Source organism: Pavona decussata, unplaced genomic scaffold (assembly GCF_977016875.1).
Source record: "Pavona decussata unplaced genomic scaffold, jaPavDecu1.1 SCAFFOLD_300, whole genome shotgun sequence".
Classification (NCBI taxonomy): Eukaryota; Metazoa; Cnidaria; class Anthozoa; order Scleractinia; family Agariciidae; genus Pavona; species Pavona decussata.
The window spans coordinates 753,444-775,407 of record NW_028145697.1 but is presented as its reverse complement, the minus strand read 5'-3'; the positions used below and the strand labels follow the sequence as shown (position 1 = coordinate 775,407).

General features: G+C 38.8%; 2 protein-coding genes, 1 long non-coding RNA gene and 1 other non-coding gene across 4 annotated transcripts in view; 2 read left to right on the top strand and 2 right to left on the bottom strand.

Annotated features, from left to right (window-relative positions):
• Positions 1-418: 418 nt before the first annotated feature.
• Positions 419-1,435, top strand: LOC146454495 (adenosine receptor A3-like). Its single transcript, XM_085095364.1, has one exon. It carries the CDS (start codon positions 419-421, stop codon positions 1,433-1,435), a length of 1,017 nt encoding a protein of 338 aa, XP_084951490.1.
• Positions 1,436-4,493: 3,058 nt separating this feature from the next.
• Positions 4,494-4,566, bottom strand: Trnav-gac (transfer RNA valine (anticodon GAC)). The gene has a single exon. It is a non-coding gene; the product is annotated as a tRNA-Val (tRNA).
• Positions 4,567-5,228: 662 nt separating this feature from the next.
• LOC146454492 (dynamin-1-like protein) overlaps positions 5,229-21,964 on the bottom strand; it is a 40,066-nt gene continuing 23,330 nt past the window's right edge. The window contains exons 11-23 of the mRNA XM_085094985.1: positions 19,974-20,087; positions 19,166-19,257; positions 18,116-18,236; positions 16,469-16,615; positions 15,707-15,802; positions 10,983-11,087; positions 10,757-10,813; positions 9,696-9,926; positions 8,739-8,805; positions 8,151-8,202; positions 7,290-7,371; positions 5,683-5,760; positions 5,229-5,430 (exon numbers count right to left, since the gene is read on the bottom strand). Of these exons, the coding sequence (XP_084951111.1) occupies positions 5,374-5,430; positions 5,683-5,760; positions 7,290-7,371; positions 8,151-8,202; positions 8,739-8,805; positions 9,696-9,926; positions 10,757-10,813; positions 10,983-11,087; positions 15,707-15,802; positions 16,469-16,615; positions 18,116-18,236; positions 19,166-19,257; positions 19,974-20,087 (1,299 nt within the window). The 3' untranslated portion in view covers positions 5,229-5,373. The remainder of the gene's footprint in view (positions 5,431-5,682; positions 5,761-7,289; positions 7,372-8,150; positions 8,203-8,738; positions 8,806-9,695; positions 9,927-10,756; positions 10,814-10,982; positions 11,088-15,706; positions 15,803-16,468; positions 16,616-18,115; positions 18,237-19,165; positions 19,258-19,973; positions 20,088-21,964) is intronic.
• On the top strand, positions 11,996-14,983 carry LOC146454493 (uncharacterized). The gene is made up of 2 exons (XR_014859204.1): positions 11,996-13,312; positions 14,384-14,983. It is a non-coding gene; the product is annotated as an uncharacterized LOC146454493 (long non-coding RNA).

Below are 21,964 nucleotides of genomic sequence, written 5' to 3'. Positions count from 1 at the left end.
TTATCAATTGCTTTCTTTGTTGTTTAGCGCTTCAAATCAGGACGCGTGGCCTTCCACATCAAGTACTGAACGTAAATGCAAGTTTAAAAGTAAATAACCTTCTTCTTCTAAGCGGGCGTTTCAGTTTTCGATTATCAGCAACTTATTTTGAAGAAAAATGATACGATTGCGTTTTAGCGTTGTCCTAGTTTGTCTTCCCGCTCGTATGCTAATCGGAAATTTCGAAAGACGCCCATCCAGTTTCAAGGTGTTGACCCCATTGTTAAAAAATGGCCACATTAGGTCATTTTCTGATCCGTACACAAAGGCCTTTGTTATCAAAGTTATGTAACTTTTTTTCATGCGATATTAAGACAACGCGAAGTCAGTTTGGCTCTAGTTTGCAGCTTTCTAGGGAAAGTTTAACGGAGGAAAGAAGATGAATTTCAGCGCGACTTCGCAAAGTGGGACTACAGCTCAAGACTGTGGCATCGTCGATCTTACTGGAGCAAAAGAAGACGGAAATATTTCGGAGGATAACACACTGCTTGTTTTCATGATAATCATGAACATGATTACTTGTCCTTTCACGATTGTCTTGAACGCCCTTGTCATTTTGACTGTGAAAACGAAAGCGCAGTTGAAAAACAAGGCCAACATTACACTCGGCTGTTTGGCAGTCACCGACGTTTTAACTGGAGTGATTGGCCAGCCTAGTTTTATCGCCACCATGGTGATAAGTCTACGACCTGGAACTGCGCTACACGGACACTGCAAACTGTTGAATCATTTGAAGATAAACGTGATGCGGTTATTAGTTGGAACATCACTGGCGCACTTGGCCTTGATCAACGTGGAGCGGTATTTGGCCATAAAGCACCCTTTCGCCTACACAAAAAAAGTCACCAAGGGTCGTATTCTCTGTTCGTGCGGTCTCTCGTGGTTGATTATGTTGTTGCTGAACGCTCCTTTAATCAGTACGACCGTACGAGCTTTCTCTACCATCAACAGCATCGTCTGGTGTGCACTCGTAGCTGTTACAATCTTCTGTCAAGTTGTGCTTTACCTTGAAATTCGTCGCCATAAAAAACACATTGCTAAACACCAAGTTTCACAGGAAGCCAGGCAAAAATTCTTAAAGGAGCAAAAGGTTTTTAAACTTACAACTATTATTCTCTTGGCGTTGTTGCTAACCTATTTTCCCATGGTCATCGCTCGTATACTGGTAGTAAATGTTGGCATTAGAATGTTAATTGGCCTTCAAATTGCAACTTCTGTAATGTTACTCAACTCGTTAATCAACCCAGTCATCTACTGCTTCAAAAGAAGATCGTTTCGTGTGGCGTTTATTGAAATTTTATTGAGAAAATCTTACGCACAAGCTCAAGCCATCGAGAAGCGAGCTTTCAAATTCAGAAACACTGTAGCACCAGTTGAAGAAGAACGGGAAGCGTGAGAACTATTCAAGGAAAAGCAGCTGGAAGAACATAACGAAGGGCATCGGAGTCAGGAAAAAAACCCGTCTGACACTAACATTTAATAAACGGAAAACCATCGCACTAAAATGTTTACCGTAAAGTGCTATTTAGGCAAAGGGTTAAGTTAGTTTAGGACGATCGTGTTTGTAGAGGCTTACTTAGGGTGCGTTCGATTGACCCTATTCCGGAATAGGAATACATACAATTATTTCAAGAAATCCCTCAAGTGGAGTTACAGGAATACAAAATCGCTCTTAAAGTATCATGTGTCAGCGAAAGTTTGCAGAAATGTCTTCCGAAACTTACTTAAAAGAGAAATCTAACAGCTATTGCGCTTATTCTTATTCCGGAATACAGTCAATCGAACGCAACCTTGGCTTTGTCCCAACCTCCCAGGGCCTTCGGGAGGTAAAATCGAAGATGGCGGCCAATCAAAATATCGGGTTGAGGTTGGCTTTGTCTCTGCTGATGGTTTAGGCCTGGTTCCAGGTTTCACGCAGTCAGCACCTGCAATGTGGCAACAGGAAACTTGATTTGGGTCCTTTGCAGTTAACGGTCACGTGGTACAAATGCTGGAGAGCAAGCTACGCACAAATTCAAGTTTGACTGGATAAAGTCGCTTTGTTTTGGTTTTCCCAGGGTAGAATCTATGCTTCCAGCAAGGCGGATTCTGTACCTTGTAACCGTTAGCTGCAAAGGGCCAATTTAAGAACTCAGACTACAGTGTTGTTTTTTTTCGTCCACTTTAATTAGTTTCTTTGCGGTGGAAAGTTCCTAACCACAATTAAATCTTGGAAACCTAGAGGTCTTAATTTAACCTGCTTGGCTACGTTGGTCCCATTGAAGAGAACTACAACCATATATGACGGACAGTTGACCAGAACAGAAAAAAATGCCCAACACCCAATTGCAAACGGCTTACACTTCGGGATTAGTTTAAAAACAGTGCCGAAAAACCGTCAAGCTGCAAAACTTGACGTTTTACAAAATCCGTATTAGAAGTTCTGTCGTAAAGAAAATAAGTAAGTGAAAAAACTGCAAGGCTGATCTGACTGCGCAGAAAATCCATTCTCTAAAACTCATCAATAATTCATTCACTACCGCGAAGGAGGTTTGCAAATGTGATCTTAATTATCTGAAAATCTGGTAAACTTCTACTTTGAATTTCTCCGAGAATTGTTAATGGTTTGAGTTGCGATATCAAACACTGTTTCATCCGATTTCCAAACACCTCGAAGGTGCTTAAACAACCCACATCTCTGTTTGAAAATCGGATGAAACACTCTTCGATCTTCTTCATGTTTGAAATTTTACTTGAAAAACTAACTAAAGCCATTCTCAATGTCACGTGCAAAGGGTTTACCTTTGGACATACAAATTAACCAGGCTCAAGCATTAAATGTCAGCTTTCAGATGAAAATGGGTTTATTTATCACCAAAATGACGGGGGAAATATCAAGAAGTCAATCCGATATCGAAAAATTAAACTGGTTTGAAAGGTAGCGGCTTACGAGGTGAGCGGCCGAATTCAACCGGAAGTCACAGACGAGAGCTGATCGATAGCGGTCAATCAATCAACCAACCAAGCAAGCTAGCAAGCAAGTAAGCAAGCAAGCAAGCAAGCAACTAAGTACGCTTTCCTTTTGTCAGAATTGTCCGGCCGACGGAATGTACGGATTTGAAGCAAATGAAGTTTCACCCTAGTTCTTCCAATTTGTTGAAAATAACACGAACCATTTTCGGAGAGATTACTTTTCAAAATTTTGCATCAACATCCTTTTAACTTAACGCATTCGATTTACGGACTGAGCGGTGTAGCCGGCCAGTTCTGGCAAATGGAAAGCACTCTAGAGTAAGATGCTTCTACATCTAGCAAAGACATTTTTAGACTTGTGTTCTTCAATGTACTATCATAATTATGAAAAATGTCTCAGAACATGTGGGAGGGAATGATCAAAACGATTTTCGAGACATACATGAAAATCGTCCAGTGATTAGGGTGCTTACCATTTACATAGAAAACCAGGAAAATCCAGTTGGAAAACCAAATGGTACGCATCATTCTATTTGGAGTAGTTCTGAAATTATGGGCTTCTGGTCAAAGTGATGCATGGCTTTCCATCTTCTGTTAAGAAAAACTAAATTATTTCGTATTTATGCCAAAAATTTCCATCCGGGTGGTTTGCGTAAATGGTAAGCACCCCTGATCTCCTTCTAAGAAGAAGTTTTTGATCAATACAATTACCCTGCAAGCAGAGATTTTTTTTATCTTGTCGCTTCTATTTGCTAGTCTTTTACGGCTGTCTTTAAACGTTGTCGTTTATTAGCTAGCAAATAGAAGCGACACGATTAAAAAAAAAAACTGCTTGCAGGGTAAATACAATATAATATACTGAAAAAAAAAAACAATACATTAAAAAAAAAAAAATACACCAGACGTCATCCGTGGCATGTTTATTTTCTCATGCTGCGTTTTTTATGGGTTCAACTTGCGTCAGGAAGAAGAAGAACAAATTATGAGATCCCGAATTTTAATCCCACGTGTAACTATTCACCACAAAAAGGAGCTGCATGGCTCATTTTTGGAAAACCACACCAAAAATTACGTTTCTTACAATTATAGTGAATTAACTTTTGAGTTCCAAAATCAACACGGATATTCTTCTGCCCGTTTGCCATATATTTATTTTGATGCAAGTTGGGAGAATTTGCTTAAACATCAAAACCTTTTATTTTTGGTGATAATTTCCTTTTATTCTCATGGGCAATGCTTGATCAAGTAGCGACAAAGTAAGGAGAAATTATATGAAGTTCTGATAAATCAGGGCTCGAGACAAACGGTAGCCAACTAGTCACAGCCTATTAAAATGCCAGTTTTGGGTTATAGGCTTTGCACTTTCACAAGCCATTTTGGCTAGTAAAATATATGAAACATATATTTTGACCTGCGGATGAAACATATATTTTGAACTGCGGATGAAAGATTAAATAGAAGAAAGATTAAGCAGTTGCGGAAAGAAAGCCTGAAAAATATTCAGCCTTGAATGGAATTCAAACCCATGACCTCTGCGATGTCGGTGCAGCGCTCTACCAACTGAGCTATCAAGCCAAATGAGAGCTGGTCATATTGTGGGTTAGTCGTGAAGGATGAATAAATGAATGTAAATATATGAAACATAAAATTTCAACTGCGGATGAAAGATTAAATAAAAGAAAGAAAAAAAAATCGGGCTTGAACTGAAGTACTGGACGGAAATCAAAGGTGAAAAATAGTTTTTATTAATTACAAAAGCAAATCGAGAGAAGAGAATTTGAAACAAAGGCTGCAGAGGTTTTATTAGTTGAAATACTTAATTAACAGGCACCAAACCATTCACCTTTTTGGGGAAGTTGTGCTGATGAGTGTGAGAGATTTTTCTCTGTAATTAGCACATGTCAGAGCACATCCCTCCCACCCACCCCCTCCCCCCTTCATATAACAAATTAATGAAACTGCGCATAACAATTCTGGCTAATGAAAATTTTGTTTTGGCTATTGAAATCAGACCTGTCACTAGCCACTGCGCTAGCCTCGAGCCCTGACTGATTACTGATAGAACTCAAAAGTTAACGCCCTTCCTCTCCAAGACAGCGCATGCCAGCACCTCTTAGCACTGTACAATTAACGGAAATTCAGGTGTATATAAAAAAATAACAGTTCGGTACGACAGCCTTAAATTTCACGTAATTTACTTCCAGATCGTCCAAATTGAAGAGAAAACAGTTCTATAAACCATTAGAACTACTCAGTAGCATTTCTTTGGAGTAATGCATTCCGTAGCAATGTATTCTGTAGTAGATAAACTTGATTTGTGTTAAATACATCAGGGGTACAACCATTGTTGCTTGATCATTTGTTTGTATCTTCTTGCCTCAGCTACCAGATGTGTGTATCTCGAACTTCACTGATGATGTGTCCTGCCCTTTGAAGCGCCTAGGAGTAGGAATCAAATAATTACAATCAGTTAGATAAAGCGGTTTTCAATCGAGTGTCGAAAATAATTGCGTTTTTGCTTTGGTTTTCCATTACTGCGAATTGAGTATCGTAAAACAATTATTTGTTCAATCACCACAATTAAGAAACGAAAACAGCACAATGAGTACATGTATACATGTGGATGAAATCCTAAAGCGTGGTCATTCAAATAAAAGCTTTTCAGCAGTGTTTATTTTCTTATAACAATACCTTCAACATTTCCGTGGCTTCTTTTCTCTTCATGTGCATTTGCTCGGCTTCCTCGAGGAGCATGTCAAATATTTCGCTCTGTAAATGTACACAGGAATTTGGTGACACTTCAGATTTTATTATATAAAGTTGCGGTGTTTTCACAGAATCAAACTGAGTTTACATCACATCTAAAAAGACTACAAAACCTAACGCTCATAACAAGTGATAAATTATAATTGTTATATAAAATTGTGGTGTTTTTCACAAAATCAAACTGAGTTTATATCACATCTAACAATATTACAAACCTTAATGCTCATAACAGGTGATAAATTACAATGTGCTGAATTTCTTCTCACAATCTCTTTATGTGGGCCTACTAGACCAGTTACAGAGATTTTACGGTGTCCTTTTTCTTCGCAAGAGAGGGCCAAAGTAGACTCGATCCTCGGGTCATATTCCCGAACAGCGGCTGGTAATCGAGCCTAGGGCCAAAGATGTCTGAGCCTCTTAAGGGTGAAGTGGTCTGACGTCAGGTTGGTTTTTAACATGTGCAAGTTATTTCAAACTGTACTAAAATTATGCCAAAACGCTGGCGTCCATAGCGAAATCACATTTTAAATGTCCCTGCACGTTTTTGCGCCAGTGCTTTCTAAATTGCCCCTATCCAAGAACATGAAACCCTGATCTAGAATCCTAGCCGTTGTCATTGCGCTCTTGTGTTCTTCTCTTGGGTGAGACATGCTCTCTGACAGCGTATTGATCAATCGGCGTTCTTGCTGCCTCGTTGTGTAGCCTAAGTAATTAAAAGAGACTACCTCTTCCAACCCAAGTAAAGACACCAAAGACACTAAGAAATTACAAGCACCACAACGTAACCAAGCCCTGGCCAATCCCAGTTTCAAGATATGTGGTTCAAGCTTTTTCGTTTACCAAACCGAAAAGCGGTTGAGCAGAACGTTTCTGAGATACGCTTTATTTTGTCGTGAAAAAAAGTTGAAATGTTTTGAGTCTGTGAATGGAATCCTAGAGGAGCCCAACCAAATGACAAAGGCCTAAAAGATGGCTCTAGATAAGACTCTTAAAGGGACAGTATCACGCTATTTTTAGTAACACATTGAAAATCGAAAAGACGCTATTCGGTTGATAGCAGACGACATATAATGGCCAAAATTCCATTAAAAGACTATCAGAATGCAAAGAAACTATCCACGGATATTTTCGCCGGCAGATGACCAAAATAAAAATGGGTTCAAATTTGAAAACGTCGGGCCGCCGTTTTCAAGTTTCGCTGTCGTAACGCACTAAAAATCGGTTGTACTATATTTTGGTTCAACCTTTCGTCTCAGTAGAATGACTATTAATATTTCTTTAAATTAGCGATTTAGAAATTAATAAACACAGTGTTCAAAGTTTAAATTTGGTGAATTTTTGCCCAAAATCATGATATCTCCCATGATACTGCCCCTTTAAGGATCTAATCTTCAAAGTGTGACCACGTAAATAAAAGCTATTTAGCAGCATTCGTCTGTAGTAAAATTCTGTAGTAAAACTAAGGTGTGGCTTGACTTTGAAGCTTTCATCCACATTAAAGGTTTGGGAGGAACAGGAATACACCACTTTACCTTATACAATTTCTCTACAAGTTCACTCTGAATTCTCTCCTTGACAAAATTCACCAAAAAGCACATTATCGCTTTTGGAACGCTAAAGAGCAAAAGAAAAATAACATGTTAGGGTTTGCCGTACCACATATCCATGTAAAGATTAACATGAAAGTTGTTCAAGGAGCTTCGTCACGGGAATTTCCTGTATTTTTGCTCAAAACATTTGACACTGAGGTAAAGTGGCCGAGTGATTAGCGCACCCGAGTTGAAATCCGCAAATCATGGGTTCAAATCCCCCTCTAACTGCTAGCTGGAGTTATCTGTCGGTAGCTATGAATTCAACTTCTCGACCACAAGCAAAATAGCCAGCTACCAAGTGAGATTTTTAAACTGTTATTATTTTTACTTCGGAATTTCTGTTTCGGGTTATTTTAGAGGAGTGGTTGTAAACTAGTTTGGTGTAGCCAAATAAAAAACTCATGGGGGAAAGATAAAACCATAGGGTCGGTTATTAAAAGACAGTTCTGAAGGTGTTAAACAAAACCATGTTCTAAGCCATTTTCAATTTTGCCAACAGTCATATAAAAACACTGTCTGTTGCTGACGGTAACAAGAAGGCTTGCATCCCAGACTAGAAAACTATTTATCTTCTTAAAATAAACCACTTATAAACAGATTTGGAGGCCCACTGATTGTATTAAGCCGCGGCCTAAGTTAGACTCTGTTTAAATAACTGGCCCATAGTCTTTACGAATGCCGCTTTTGAACCCTTCAACATGTAACTTAATGGCGGTTTGAATTTTAACAAACAAAGGGGAATGCTAGCTACAGCCGAAAGAAAATATAGTAAAGAAAAGATGCATCAAACTTGGGACTCACCTGTCTTGAATGGATTTCCTGACGATCACGAAATACGACTTGATAAGTTTACCTGCATGGAAAATAGGAAAAGATAAGGTGGTTTCGTGTTGTTTCAAATCATAGCTGTCTATACATTGCCACTGAACGTACGTGGTTACGTACGTTAATATAAATTGGTCGCGTTTTTTTTTCTTTCACAAATATGAGTGATAACGATGTAGGCAATTTGTCAGTGTAATAATTTTCCATTCAACAACAAAAAACTCCTCAATCTCTCCAACAACAACAACAACAAAATAATCTGTTCACCCACGGAGCGCTAAAGAGCTCTCTAGGAACTCGTTTCAGTATGAGGTGTCCGTGCGTTCCCTGTTGAACGGGAACTTGGAAGTGTTTGTTTTTGTGGAGGGAGGAAAACCGGGAGTACCGGGAGAAAAACCCTCGGAACAGGGACAAGAACCAACAATAAACTCAACCCACATATGACGCCGAGACCGAGAATTGAACTCAGGCCACACTGGTGGAAGGCGAGTGTTGTCAGCACTGCGCCATCCCTCTCCTCCACAGTCCAATCTTAACATAAGAACTAGTAGCTGTGACACTCACGGATGATGTCAGTGTCCATCTGTTCTCGATCTGTTAAACCTCTTTGTCTGAACGTCGATGGCAACGCCTGGAAACAAAATTGTAAGTATTGTGTGATTAAAATGGGTTTCAAAAACTCATAAATAATTCATAAGCCCATTGACCTATCAAATGTTCGATAATACATCACGTGCAGTGACTTTCTATCGATAAACCTCCTCCTTATTAGTATGCGGTGTTTTATCAGCTGACAAAACACTCATTAGTATGCGGTCTTTTATCAGCTGATAAAACACTTTAAATCAGATGTGGTATGTGGTGTTTTTTTCGTATGCCAATTTCCAACGTTCAAAAAATAGTAATTGTTATGAACTCTATTGACACAACGAGGAATGCGACTTGAGTTCCTCAGTAATGCCATTTTAAGAACAAGTACACCCGGCTATAAAGGAGAACAACAATTTGGCTTTGATCAAGTTTTAAAGCTGTTGAACTAAAGCTGGTAAACTCCAAATGTTTTGGAACTGAAATTAGACAAGACAAGTCACCAATGCTTCAGAAATTATTTCCTCTTCATCGAAATTACCACTAGTTTGAAATTCCACAAAATAACGATCCTCCAAAAGGCAAACAGGGCTCACCCAAGGATTAACTGCGTGCACCCGTTTTTCTGTGTTTTCTTTCTCGTCTTTCTACCAACTATCTTTGTTTTCCGAACGTAACAGCCGTAACAACTAGTACTACCAGAGACTAGCCGCTGCCCCAAACCTGCAGCCCACTGGTTCCCAAAGTAACGGAGGACTTCACGAATTCCACGAGAATCCGAATAAGTGTGGTGATTCTCAGAAAAACAAACTACCGCGTAGAAAAACAGAAAACAAAACAAACACACATAAACATAGGAACAAAGCAACAAAAACGAAGAACGTTTTTTCCCCAAGTAAACACGACAAATCATTTTCCCTTTCGTCGACTTACCAGTTCTTCTGTAGCCGACTTGGGTTGTGCTACTTCCACGTTTGTTTTGTCTGCGCTGGACTGGTTACCAGTGTGGCGAATGCCAGGAACCCAAGACATGAAGCCTCCGCTTGAAGCCGAGGCCACGGGTACTTTATCTGTCGGGGCACTGGGACCAAAGGATGAATTTGCACTGACGTCTGGGCGATGGACGGGACTTGCATCTGGAGTGGAGGTCTGGGATCTAACACCCTGAAACAATCAAATTTGAACTCATTTCCCAAACGACTGTTTCTCCTTCCAGTATCAAGACCTTGTCATATAATGAAATGGTGAGATTAAAGCTATCAACAATTGCAACTGGGGGCTTCGTGTACCTACAAATTCTAGTGGTCATCACTAAATGTCTCTTAGCACTATCAGTAAATGGTCACATAACCAGTTAATGAGGGCAAGGGAAATCGTGTCTTTGGTCTCACTGTCCGTTAACGTCATATCTTTAACAACTGGGCCTTCACATAAAATTTGAGGCAACACAAGACATCTTTAATTTAAGATGCTTAGACTTGCGTGATCATTCTCGTAACAACAACCGGGGAATGCAGTAAGGAACTGACGCTTCCATAACCTAAGGGGCGGGCATCAGTTACGACTGCGGAATCATATGAACAATCATACGGCTATTGCTATGACGGATACCACCAAACAAGGTTGGACATCTTGTTTCATCATTATCGTTGTTGAACAACATTAAAAAGGGGAAGAGGAATGAGATCCGTTCAAACTGTTTCAAGGTTTGTAGCCGGGATTGTAGCTGACGAAAATAGATTTATTTTAACTTAGTTCAGAGGCTTAGCCATGAGATCAAATGACCGCTAACCGCTTTTAGAGAAAAAATAGTGTAGATCAGTGCTTCCCCAAAACGCCGCTCCCTCCCTAAATGGCCTTCTTTTCTCTGCCTAACAAATGGGCTTCTGTTCTCGCCTACGTCAGAACTATAAGGATAAGAATACTGCATTGTGTAAACGTCATGAGGTGTCGACCTCGTTTTGCACTATCCATTCTAGCTGTGAAAATCGTACCTCTAAGGGTCCATTTACTAGAGAGCTGTGTGCTAACTTGCTAAGACGCTTGCGTTCCTAGTAAATAAAATGAAGATACACTGTTAAAATATCTCTGAATGCATTACTAACAACATAAGGCATTAGTAACAATGTAGAAGTAGCTGTATGCCAGTTCAATTTGTATTTAGTTAAATTGTTTTGCTTGTATTTTGGTACCCTCAACAATAACTGGCTACATACATACCATTTCGTGGTTCATCGCAATGGAGGAAAAAAGCGACGCACTGTCGGTAAAATCCGGGTGATTTGTATTGATGTAAGACAGCTCGATTTGCACCAAATTTTCCACCTAAAATGAAGTAGCAAAGGTAGCTTTGAAAGGTTTTAAATTAAGCGTTTAATACTATCTAATACCTTTTATGTCACTTTTTTTTTGCCAAGAGCTAAAGGTTGCCCAAAAACTGAAGGAAGTTTTCACCAACCCAGTGAAAATTCACCGACCGATAGGCCCTCATGTGTTCGAGGCCAGCAATAGGCGATTTTCATGAAGACGTTATTTTACTACAACTAACAAAATGCTTTTTGTTTTACCTTTCTTATTTAATTTTTGTAATCCCAGTGAGGTTTAGATAACAATATTCCTAAATTGCAAGAGAAAACAACAAACTGAATGATTCTGGTAGTTGAAGTAATGCGGCCATCGTGAAAATGGTCTATTGAGTCATACTGAAACTGGCTTTCGTTAGTGACATTGGCTCAGTTTTGCACAACCACCCTAAACCAGTGTCAGAACGAAAACTTGTTTCCAGTAAGAGGTAACTGCTAGACTGTTAACAGTCCCCCTATTTTTCCGTGGGATTTTCGAGACTGGTACGCTTCAATGTTGCTGCCCGGCGCCATCTTGGTTTGTAAAAGCGAGCGCGATCTGGGGAGAGCGTCTAAACCCCACTCCCGCTCCCCTCGGTAGTTTAGACGCTCTCCCCAGATCGCGCTCGCTTCTACAAACCAAGATGGCGGCAGCAACATCGAAGCGTACCGGTCTCGAAAATCCCACGGAAAAATAGGGGGACTGTTAACAGTCTAGGTAACTGCTTGCCTTAAAAAAACACAAACAAAAAAGGCCAGTAGCATAACTGCGCCTATTTAAGTTACAGACTGTTTGTTAGATATTAAAACAAAATCATACCCATGAATTTTTTTACGATTTGCCGGAGTTCTAATTAATGCTTGCAAAAATAACGGCATGCGGGATTTTAAGTTAAGTGCCCAGGTGGAAATCTTATTAAGATCTTGTAAGATCTTGCAAGATCTTGTAAGAATCTTGTAAGAATGAAAATAACACTAAGATCTTAATAAGATATTGTTAAGATTAGTTAAGATTTCAGATCTTAATAAGATCTTACGACACTTCTTAACAAAATCTTAATACAAACTATACAATCTTCAGCATTTTAAGATCTTAAAAGTTCTTACAAGATCTTACTAAATTCTTGTAAGATACTTGTAAGAATCTTGAAAAAATCCTCAACCTAACAATCAATAAGATCTTAAAAAAATTTAATAAGATCTTATCCATTTCTTAATATTTTCTTATTCAGATCTTATCAAAATTTGTGACAAGATCTAATAAGAATTCTTGTTAAGATCTTAAGAATTAACTTACAAGAATCTTGTTAAGATCTTACTATGAGTTAAAAATAAGATCTCAAACAGATTTTGATAAGATCTTACCTTTTTCTTAATGTTTTCTTAATAAGATCTTAATCAAAATTTGTACCAAAATCTTACAACCATTCTGATTAAGATCTTACTACCTTACAATTATCTTGGTAAGATCTTAGCACGAATACCGGTAATTAAGAAAAAGATCTTCAAGAAAAAAGTTTTTATGAAGATCTAGTTAAAAAAAAAAACCTTCTGTTATCTCAATTCTTTATTAAGACCTCATAATATCTTACAAGAATCTTCACAGGATCTAAGAATAAATGCCAGCAAGATTTTCTGTGATAATCTCTTTCTTCAGTGTCCTAAGTTGATAAACGCTATGTAGACATGTGTGTTTCTAAAAAAAGGCTTAAAAGATATGACTGTCAAGACTTACAGTTTGCAGTTTACAGATTGTATTCGCATAAAAAAAAACTTAATGCACCGTCCAACACTGAAACGCATTTGTGAAAACACTAATACCTACAAACCTTCTTTGATGAATCTAAACTCCATTTAATGCCAAAAAGAACAACAGTGCTTTGAATCATAATTCCTACGATTTTCATGTACAATGCTAGCTTTTAAAATGAGCAAGAAAACGTGGATAAACGTGGGCCGGAATCACACTGAATCACAGCAACACAGGCAACACCGGCAGCCATCTTGGATTTCATTCAGACTGAGAAGACTGGGCACCATTTTGGTCAGCAGATATGCCACTGCAGGCTCGGAGAAAGACCGTTTCATGTTAGATTTTAGGCGGGATTCAAGTTTTCAGCACACATTTCCTCTGGATTTTACCTCTGTTAAAGCTAAAAAATGATGGCTTCAAGCAGCAAACTGTGGACAATCACTTTTAAGAAAGAGGTAAGTTTCGACACCAATCATTTTGTGAAAGACTGCACGAAAATGTGTGATCATCCACGCAAATTACAGACAACATGGATCCATGCAGACAACGAGCATGCATATGTGCTTCTTGAAGATTGTTGAGGTGGTCATTCCCCATTTGGTTTTTATACGAAGCCTTTGAAAACGTTTTTATGGAGTAATTTGTAGCCGGGTTAATATCATGACAGCCTTGGTATAAGCTGAAAACGTGAGTGATCGATCTTGATTTGCCGTGAAGATCAGTTTATGATCTTCGTGGAGTGTATGGCTCATTTTACTCAGATCAGGTACTAACGAGATTGTTACGGGCGAAAAGCTCACTGCAACATTGTCTAAAAAGTTAATGACAGCCTAGCCAGTCACTGTGATCACTCAGAAGAACTGACTTAAAGTGCACAATTTTCGGTTTTACTGTAGATTTTCAACTCCATTTTGTAATGTCAAGGTCGAGACTCAACACTACAACTTCAGAGTCAAGTCACCAAATCCTGCTCAATAAAGTCACTTATATTTATGACTGTTGGAGTCTATTTTAGCTGATTTAATTTTGTTGTAAATCGTGACTTCTGCTACTTCTACTCAGGAACTATAATACTAAATAAAATTTTGTAACTTGCATAATAACAGTATTTGATGAGTACTTGATACCATAGTTCATTAGTTGAAAATAGCAAGCAAAATAAAGGGAACACTAAGTAACAATCCTTTTGATCAATGCAATCATGTTTTCTTATAAAGAGTGACCTATTTCACTGCAGGCGCAACTACAATGTAAGTTGCACTGCCCAGACATACATCTGTACAGTTAACAATGAAATAATCATTATAATAATCTTTTTGTATTTGAGCATGGAATTTTCTTTTTACATCAAAGCCACATGTAAATTTAGACTTGGGTTTCCTATGAACAAGGCAGCCAGTGCTGAGTTGTCTGCATGTGCTACTACAAAACATTGTGAGAATGCTGACTGAAGTAAGAGAATGAGATAACACTGTGTACTCTGGTCAGGACATAAGTTAACATGACTGTCTTATTTTCCCGTACAGGTCCCTCTAGCCCTGGAGGTGCAGCTGAATGAAATGTGGGAGAAGATTAATTTTTCAATATTTTATTAATTTTATAAGTTGGAGCTGGCAAGCAACACTTGCAAAGTGAAAGCATGCGTGGTATTTTTCTGAGCCACCACAAATTATGAAAGTGCATGTTTAGAGCCAGTTGAACTGAGTGAGCATCTGTGAGTTATTTTTTAATGTCAATTTACTTATTTTAGCTCATTTTTTTTACTCAAGATTCACTTTATTTCTTGAAGTCAAAAATCAACGAAGTGCTTGTATTTTAAAGGTAGTGAATTTTGACCCAAAATTGTGGTACCCTAATGACTCTGCCTCTTTGATCTCTGTGTAAATTTTCTGGGACACAATCAAACCAAATTGAGTTTAATAGGTTCACTTATTAATTTTTGAGTAAAACTCAGTTTACAGTTCAGTTTATTGCATGATTTGCAAATAAAGGGGACAAAAAATTGTCATTCAATGAAATAACAGGTTTTCTATAGATCATATAAACGGTTTTTTGAAGCCTTTGTTATAGTAATTTCACAATTTTATGGTGTGAGACCTTCTAATAAACTGTTGGTCAAATCTTGATTTTGTGTCCTATAATACCTCTTATGATGTCTTAAGCTTGAGATTGATTATTATATCTTGACTATTGACTTAAAGTTCCTTACTAAGATTCTTATCAGATTTTGCTAAGATCTTGTAAGATCTTACTGTAATCTTACCAAGATCTTGTAAGAATCTTACAAGAATCTTGTAAGAATCTTGTAAGAATCTTACAAGATCTTGTAAGAATCTTGTAAGAATCTTAACTAAGATAAGATCTTGTTAAGAAACTTAATAAGAATCTTACCAAGATCTTGTAAGAAACCTGTAAGAATCTTACAAGGTCTTGTAAGATCTTGACTATCAACTGCAAGTTCCTTACTGAGATTCTTATCAGATTTTACTAAGATCTTGTAAGATCTTACTGTAATCTTATCAAGATCTTGTAAGAATCTTACAAGAATCTTGTAAGAATCTTACAAGAATCTTACAAGATCTTGTAAGAATCTTGTAAGAATCTTAACTAAGAAGTAAGATAAGATCTTGTTAAGAAACTTAATAAGAATCTTAATAAGATCTTAATAAGATTTCCACCTGGGTGCGTACATACAAAATTTAACTGAAGTTTAGGGTTACTCGATGAGCAAGGGAAATCCATTTTTCGGAAACAAAAACGTTAGGGTTACTCTTTTATTATCTTTAATTGTTGTGTTTATTTGTTTATTTCACACAAACAGTTCCATGAGCACTGAATGTGTACCTTACCATTTCGTTAGTAGATGGAAGCCGTCGCTGGAGCAAATTGGTCACCACCTCGACAATCTTGTCATGGAGGCGAGGAAATCTCTTTACTTCCATCACCTGAATAGGACAGTAAGAACAAGAAAAACGAGAACATTTATCCAATTATAGTAATATTAGAATTTCATTCACCAACTATTTCTTTGTTCTAGGCATGTTTGATTCCCTTTCAAAACAAAGTCAGACTTCTGCCAGGAAAAGCAAGCAATAGCACAATTTGCGAGAGTCGTGGCAGTTTTAAAGACTGGCTCAATTTTGTGATTTTTCAAAGAAATGTATGACGCATTTACTGGTACACATTTGCCCACAGCCCAGTTACTTACATTGTATGTAAAAGGCATACGCGAGTTGTGTGACTGCTTTCACTAACACCCGATGTGTCACGTTTGAATTGCCTTTAGTCAGACCTGAGCGCACACACAACAACGTGAGCTGGGGATGTCCGTGACCGAGCCTCTGAAATGGCAATTTTAGTTTGCCTCTCACTAAAAGTCTCCACCGTAAACTTGGTTTGCCTGTGATCCACACACAAACAGGCATCGTATTGTGGCTCGGCTGGTTTGAGCCACGGTGATCTAATCGGAAATCGTGGGTTTTATCTCACTACGGTTTCGTTATTGAGGCTTATGGCGGCTCCACAGCAAAAAACTTTATATTTGCACGGACAATACCGCCAGCTACTCAAGATAGCCCGCGCGTTACCCAGTTTTTGGTTTTCTTTCTTACCTGAGTGAATGCATGCTGCACAATCCTCTGCATCTCCTCATGGACGAGTTCCACACACCGGAGACTGGGTTCCTCCAGTCTACGGATTTGTCTCTTGACCAAAAGTTCAAAGGAAATCTCCGGCACAAACAATGCGGGGCGAGGACCCTGGAATACAAAGGAGATTTGCGTAGGGGATAATTTACTGTGGAAATTTTGGACCTTTAAACTGCGGATAAAACTAACCCAAGCAATTGAAATATTCTAATAATTCGAGGAAAAAAAATACTTAGAATCCACATATTCCTCGACATCATGTTTGCCATTTAAAAGTGTATTTAGGACTGCTTCCACAGAAAGCAAAACTTTTTTGACCTCCATGGCTGTACTGCAGGGCCCAGTTGTTCAAAGCCCGGTTAAGCTAACCCTAGTTTAACATGAGCTTTGATTCAAGTTTAATGACTTATCAATGAAGATTAAGATTTTTTTAGTTTTGACTAAGACTTTCTTTACCATTAGCTTAAAATTAGCTTTTTAAAAACACTTTTCATAAGCTACAGTGGGACCTCGATTTAACGAACCTCTATTTAACGAAGCTCTCGATATGACGAACGATATTCTATGTCCCGGCCAAAGTTACAGTAAAATGTATGGAATAGAACCTCGATATAACGAACCTCGTTATAACAAATTCTTCGATATAACGAACATAATCCGGAATCCCAAACGTAAAATCTACCTCGATATAACGAATTACAATGTCAACACTTTTAAATCGCTACTCTGAAAGTGTCGTTTCTTTGTAAACAAAAGCTGCGCGTCTGCTCAAAAGTGAAAATAATTGCTACTGAAAGCCACCATGCTTAATGATGCATCTCAAAACGCGGCACTTCTGGGTGACGAAAATTGCATTGAATTGCGTGTCAGAAGTCATCTGCGTTACAAATCAATCATTAACTATGACCTCGATATAACGAACATTTTGGTCGATTCCCCTCAAGTTCGTTATATCGAGGTTTTCGATATAACGAACCCTCGATTTAAGGAACAAATTTGGCCGGTCCCCAACGACTTCGTTAAATCGAGGTTCCACTGTAGTTGAAAACCTCGGTTAATCTTTAGCCCGAAATTGGCGTTAATCGGCTTTCGAACAACCGGGCTCTGAAGTTTTACTTCAGAGTATACAGATGAAACACTTTAAGACGAAGTTATAAACGGTAAATTGACATTGTCATCATATGGCCCGTACGGCCGCCCGCGCACTTACATATTATTAAAAGAAATCGCAAGAAATATAAACATGCGTAGGAGTTCAGAAATATGCCAATCGCCCGATGTCTCTGCCACAAATTTATTCAAAAGATGGAGCTCCTAAAATTTTCCAACTTAAGGTAGCACAAATATGAATTAAATTAGTAATAACCATGGATTAGCTAAGTTCTTCTCGAGGCCCTCGCGTGAAATCGAGGCGAGTGGTCAGCCAGTCCAAGATGGCGCCCAAACCCTGAAATCACACAGCATCCAGAAAGGAGCGACACGAATAGTATGCGTTCCCTTAACGTCGAACGCAATTAATTCGAAACTGATTAATCGCTCAAGTGAAATTCGTTTCGAATTTTCTAAAGCAACTGAGAACCTCGAACGACCAAAATGGGGTGAGGTACATACCGTAGCATTCCTAATAGCAGTAAGAATATCTCTTGTAGCCAGCCCTTCCATCGCATCCATGATTTCTAATGTCCGGCCAAAGATATCATGGAAAATGTAGCAAATTCTAGCTCCTCCACATCTGCAAAAGAAAACATAGAAAACGAGTGAGCAAACTGAAGGACATTTCATGGTGGCGTTCATTCCTGTCATGCGGGTTTTTGCATGCCTACTTTGAGGGCCGGCCAGACTGGTCGATCCGTAAATGGAGTGAGCCAATTTGAAGGGCTTCTTCTTCGAATTCTTTAACATAACACTTTCTGAGAGTGGTGTGCGCCATTTTTGAAGCAATTCAATAAAAGTGACATAGAGCGGTTTTCATTTTAGCGTCGTAAAAGCAAAACCTAGGTAATTACTCTGACCAATCACAACAAGCGCTAACAGCACAATGAACCAATCAGAATTCAAAGAAGATACATGTGACCGGTGCCAAGCGCGGGAAAACACGTGCGAGCGAGGCACGATTGGTTTTGGTTTTACATCTCATTGGCTGAGAAAGTGGCGGGAGTTTTCCAACCAATCACAGAGCGTAATAATGCAAAACCAAAGCCAACAGGAAATTATTTTCGACACTCATTGAAAACCGCGCTATAACTGACTATCGTTCAAATTGGTGCATTCTTTTTGCAAAATGATAAAACTGGCCGGCCAGATACACACATACTGCTAAGTTTATTTTACAAAGATTGACATGTATGCAGTTATTACGCGTGAGCAGAAATTCACATTTACATTAAGCAATGTTTCGTACAAACTCGCTCGAGTTGCAACCGTGTTCGATGTCCTAAGCAGACTTGTGGGGGAGACTTCAGCAACGATGTGAAGGATATTTCATGCACCGCCTTTTGCAATGTTTCCTATAATTTCTGTCAAAGCACTGAGTCAGTAGTCAAGTTCACTGGTCCTCTACATTCAAGAACGAGACAACTTCAATAAAACGTTGCTTAGCAAAAATATCGTTAAAGGAGAAATCTATAATGTATTAAACCATGTTTCCGGCCGGGCACTTACAATTCTGATGTTTCAATGTCGCGTGCTGTTCCCTCGATGATAGAGCAGTAGGAAGAAGCAAATCGTGTAATGAGTTGAAGGAGCATCGGACCCTTAGGAATATATACAAAAAAACAATATTTCACTGATCTCAGAATATACCGTAATTCACATACAGCGTAACAGCTATTTCAATGAACGTTGTCGGATATCAAAGCCTCAAGCTTACCTGAAAACATCGAAATTTCATGACGACCGTGAAATAGGCCATTTTCATGATGGCGTCATTTTACTACAGCTACCAGAATTCATTTCGTTTTCCTTTTCAAATTCAAATTTTGTAATCCCAGTGGACAGCAAAAATCAATAGCTTTAATTACCATGAGAAAACAAAAACCAGAAGGATTCTGGTAGTTGTAGTAAAATGAGGTCATAGTGAAAAATGTCCTATTACAAATGAATTGTGAAGGTTTAAAGCTACCTATACTAGCTTTCGGTAACAACGCTATCGACAACGTTAATTGAAATAGGTGTGCATATTATTTTTTTGCCGGTCGACGGGTGTTATCCTGGAAAGCGTTTAATCATGACCCAACGGCGCTGTAAGATAAGTTCAGTTGAAAGAAAATATATTCCGCAACTGAAAATTCTCGTTTATTTCCATCGCCGCAAACACGTTGCGAAAGTTTAATCGAAAACCTACTTTATCCACCCTCCCTCCCCTCCCCCAAATGCAACGACTTCTACCAGCCACACTATGTTTACAAAAAGTTGCAAATTCTAGCCTAGATCCCATTTTTGCACAGAAAAATGACAAAACACACTATACCTTGTCTTCTACCGGTTCTCCATAACTTTGAAGTAAATGCTGATACTGTGACGTCATGGTATTAACACGTGACTTCAGCTCAGGCAAACAGTTCCTAATGTGGTGCATTAAAAGCTGAAAAACAAAATATTTGTTAAGGTTGCAATATAAAATATTGCCATAATTTGATGTTTGTCTTCAGACAATTCGTAACAGAAGAAGTTCATAAAATTAATCACTTCAGTTTGCAAGTTTTTAGCAGGTCACTGAAGTTATGATGAACAACTTAACAAATGTTATTCCTGAAGAGAAGAGGGTTAGATTCTAAAGAAACTGTGGTGCTACGTCGGTGGGGAGTAGAAACGAATGTTTGGTTTATTAAGGTTCGAGTGCTTACGTTTCGAGCGTTAGCCCTTCGTCATTCGCCCTGACGAAGGGCTAACGCTTGACACGTCAGCACTCAAATCTATTTACGGTGGCAAATTTACCTTTATTTATCAACTCTGTTGATAAACCAAACAGTTATTTCTTTCAGTTGAGTGTCACAAACCAAACTAATCACTCTGGCCCATTAAACAGGAGCAAACCACACAATGAACTAAGTAGCCGGTATCCCGCGCGGAAAATACGCGCTCTCATTGGTTGATCAAATGGCGCGAGTTTTGTCAACCAATCACAGCAAAACCAATTTTGGCTTTGGCCTTCGGATCCACAGCCATCTGATGGAGGTTCAACTCGAAAGCATCTCTTTTCTCGCCATGCGGGCAGAGAAAACTTGGCAGCCTTAATTTCTTTGAACTGTGAAACAATAAGTGGCTGTTTAATATAGCTTCCCTAGGGACCGTTCATTTTTTATGAGCATGGGGGGGCTGGTGGGATTTGGTTAATTGCCACTACGAAACTGTATGACCCCCCCCCTAGCATGCAATTTTTTTCCACATGGCCCCCCCCCAGCAGAACTATTTTTTTCTGATGACCCCCCCCCCCCCTCCCGCCCAACCAGAAACAAATCATACTCCTAACTTTAACAAAACGCTTATGTACTGTTCATGATATCAAAGATAAACGTAATTGTTACTGTGATTTCTTTACAGTACTATTAACAAGTAACCGTTCTCTACTTAGGTAAAGATTTCTCTTGTTTAAAAAAACGTTTTATAGATAGCAACACGTTTACGGCAACGACAAACCCTAAATTTCCATTTAGATTCTCAAAGAAACTATAAAAATTAATCAAGCAAATGGTTAACGTGAAATTACTCCCCTTCGAGTAGAAACAATACACGTACAGATTTGACTAACAAAATACGGATCGAAGCATACCAATCAACGATTACGAGTCATATTAAACAGAAAAAAACAGCGGACGCACAGATATCAGTCGCGTAGGTAAGGGTTAGATAGGGGTGTTCGTTGAGCCCCAAATCTTGCTTACTAGGGGGGTCCGGGGGCATGCTCCCCCGGAAATTTTTGAAAATCTAGGTTCCCAGAAACCTCATTTCCTGCATTTTGAGACCCATTTTAGGCAAATCACAAATTTGTTTTACAGCAGCTTTTTGAGCTATATACATCATTCCTACGGCATAATTGTTTCAACTTAAACAAGAAAGTTCAATGTACATTCCGCGCCCTGTCGAGTTCTGATAGCTAGCTATTCGATCTACTGATAGTCATACACCAAGCTGGTAAACTGCATCATTCTCGGGTGTAGGCCTTCGAACAAATTGACTATCTCGTCAAAATTGACAGGCATATCATATTTGATATGCATTAGAACCAGGGCAGACATTCTACTCTCTCGCATGGTTAACACCTCATGTAATTGTTCAACCTCCTCATTAAGTGCTTTTTCTTCCGCCATTACTGATCTGTACAGGGGGTTCGTTCGAACCCCTCGAACCCCCCCTCCTACGCGCCTGGTAAAGTACTGCTATTAAAAATGACAGTTACAAGCTTTTCTGAAGATGGCTTACGGCTCAGATTTACCGTCAACTGAAGTCACCAACAACAGT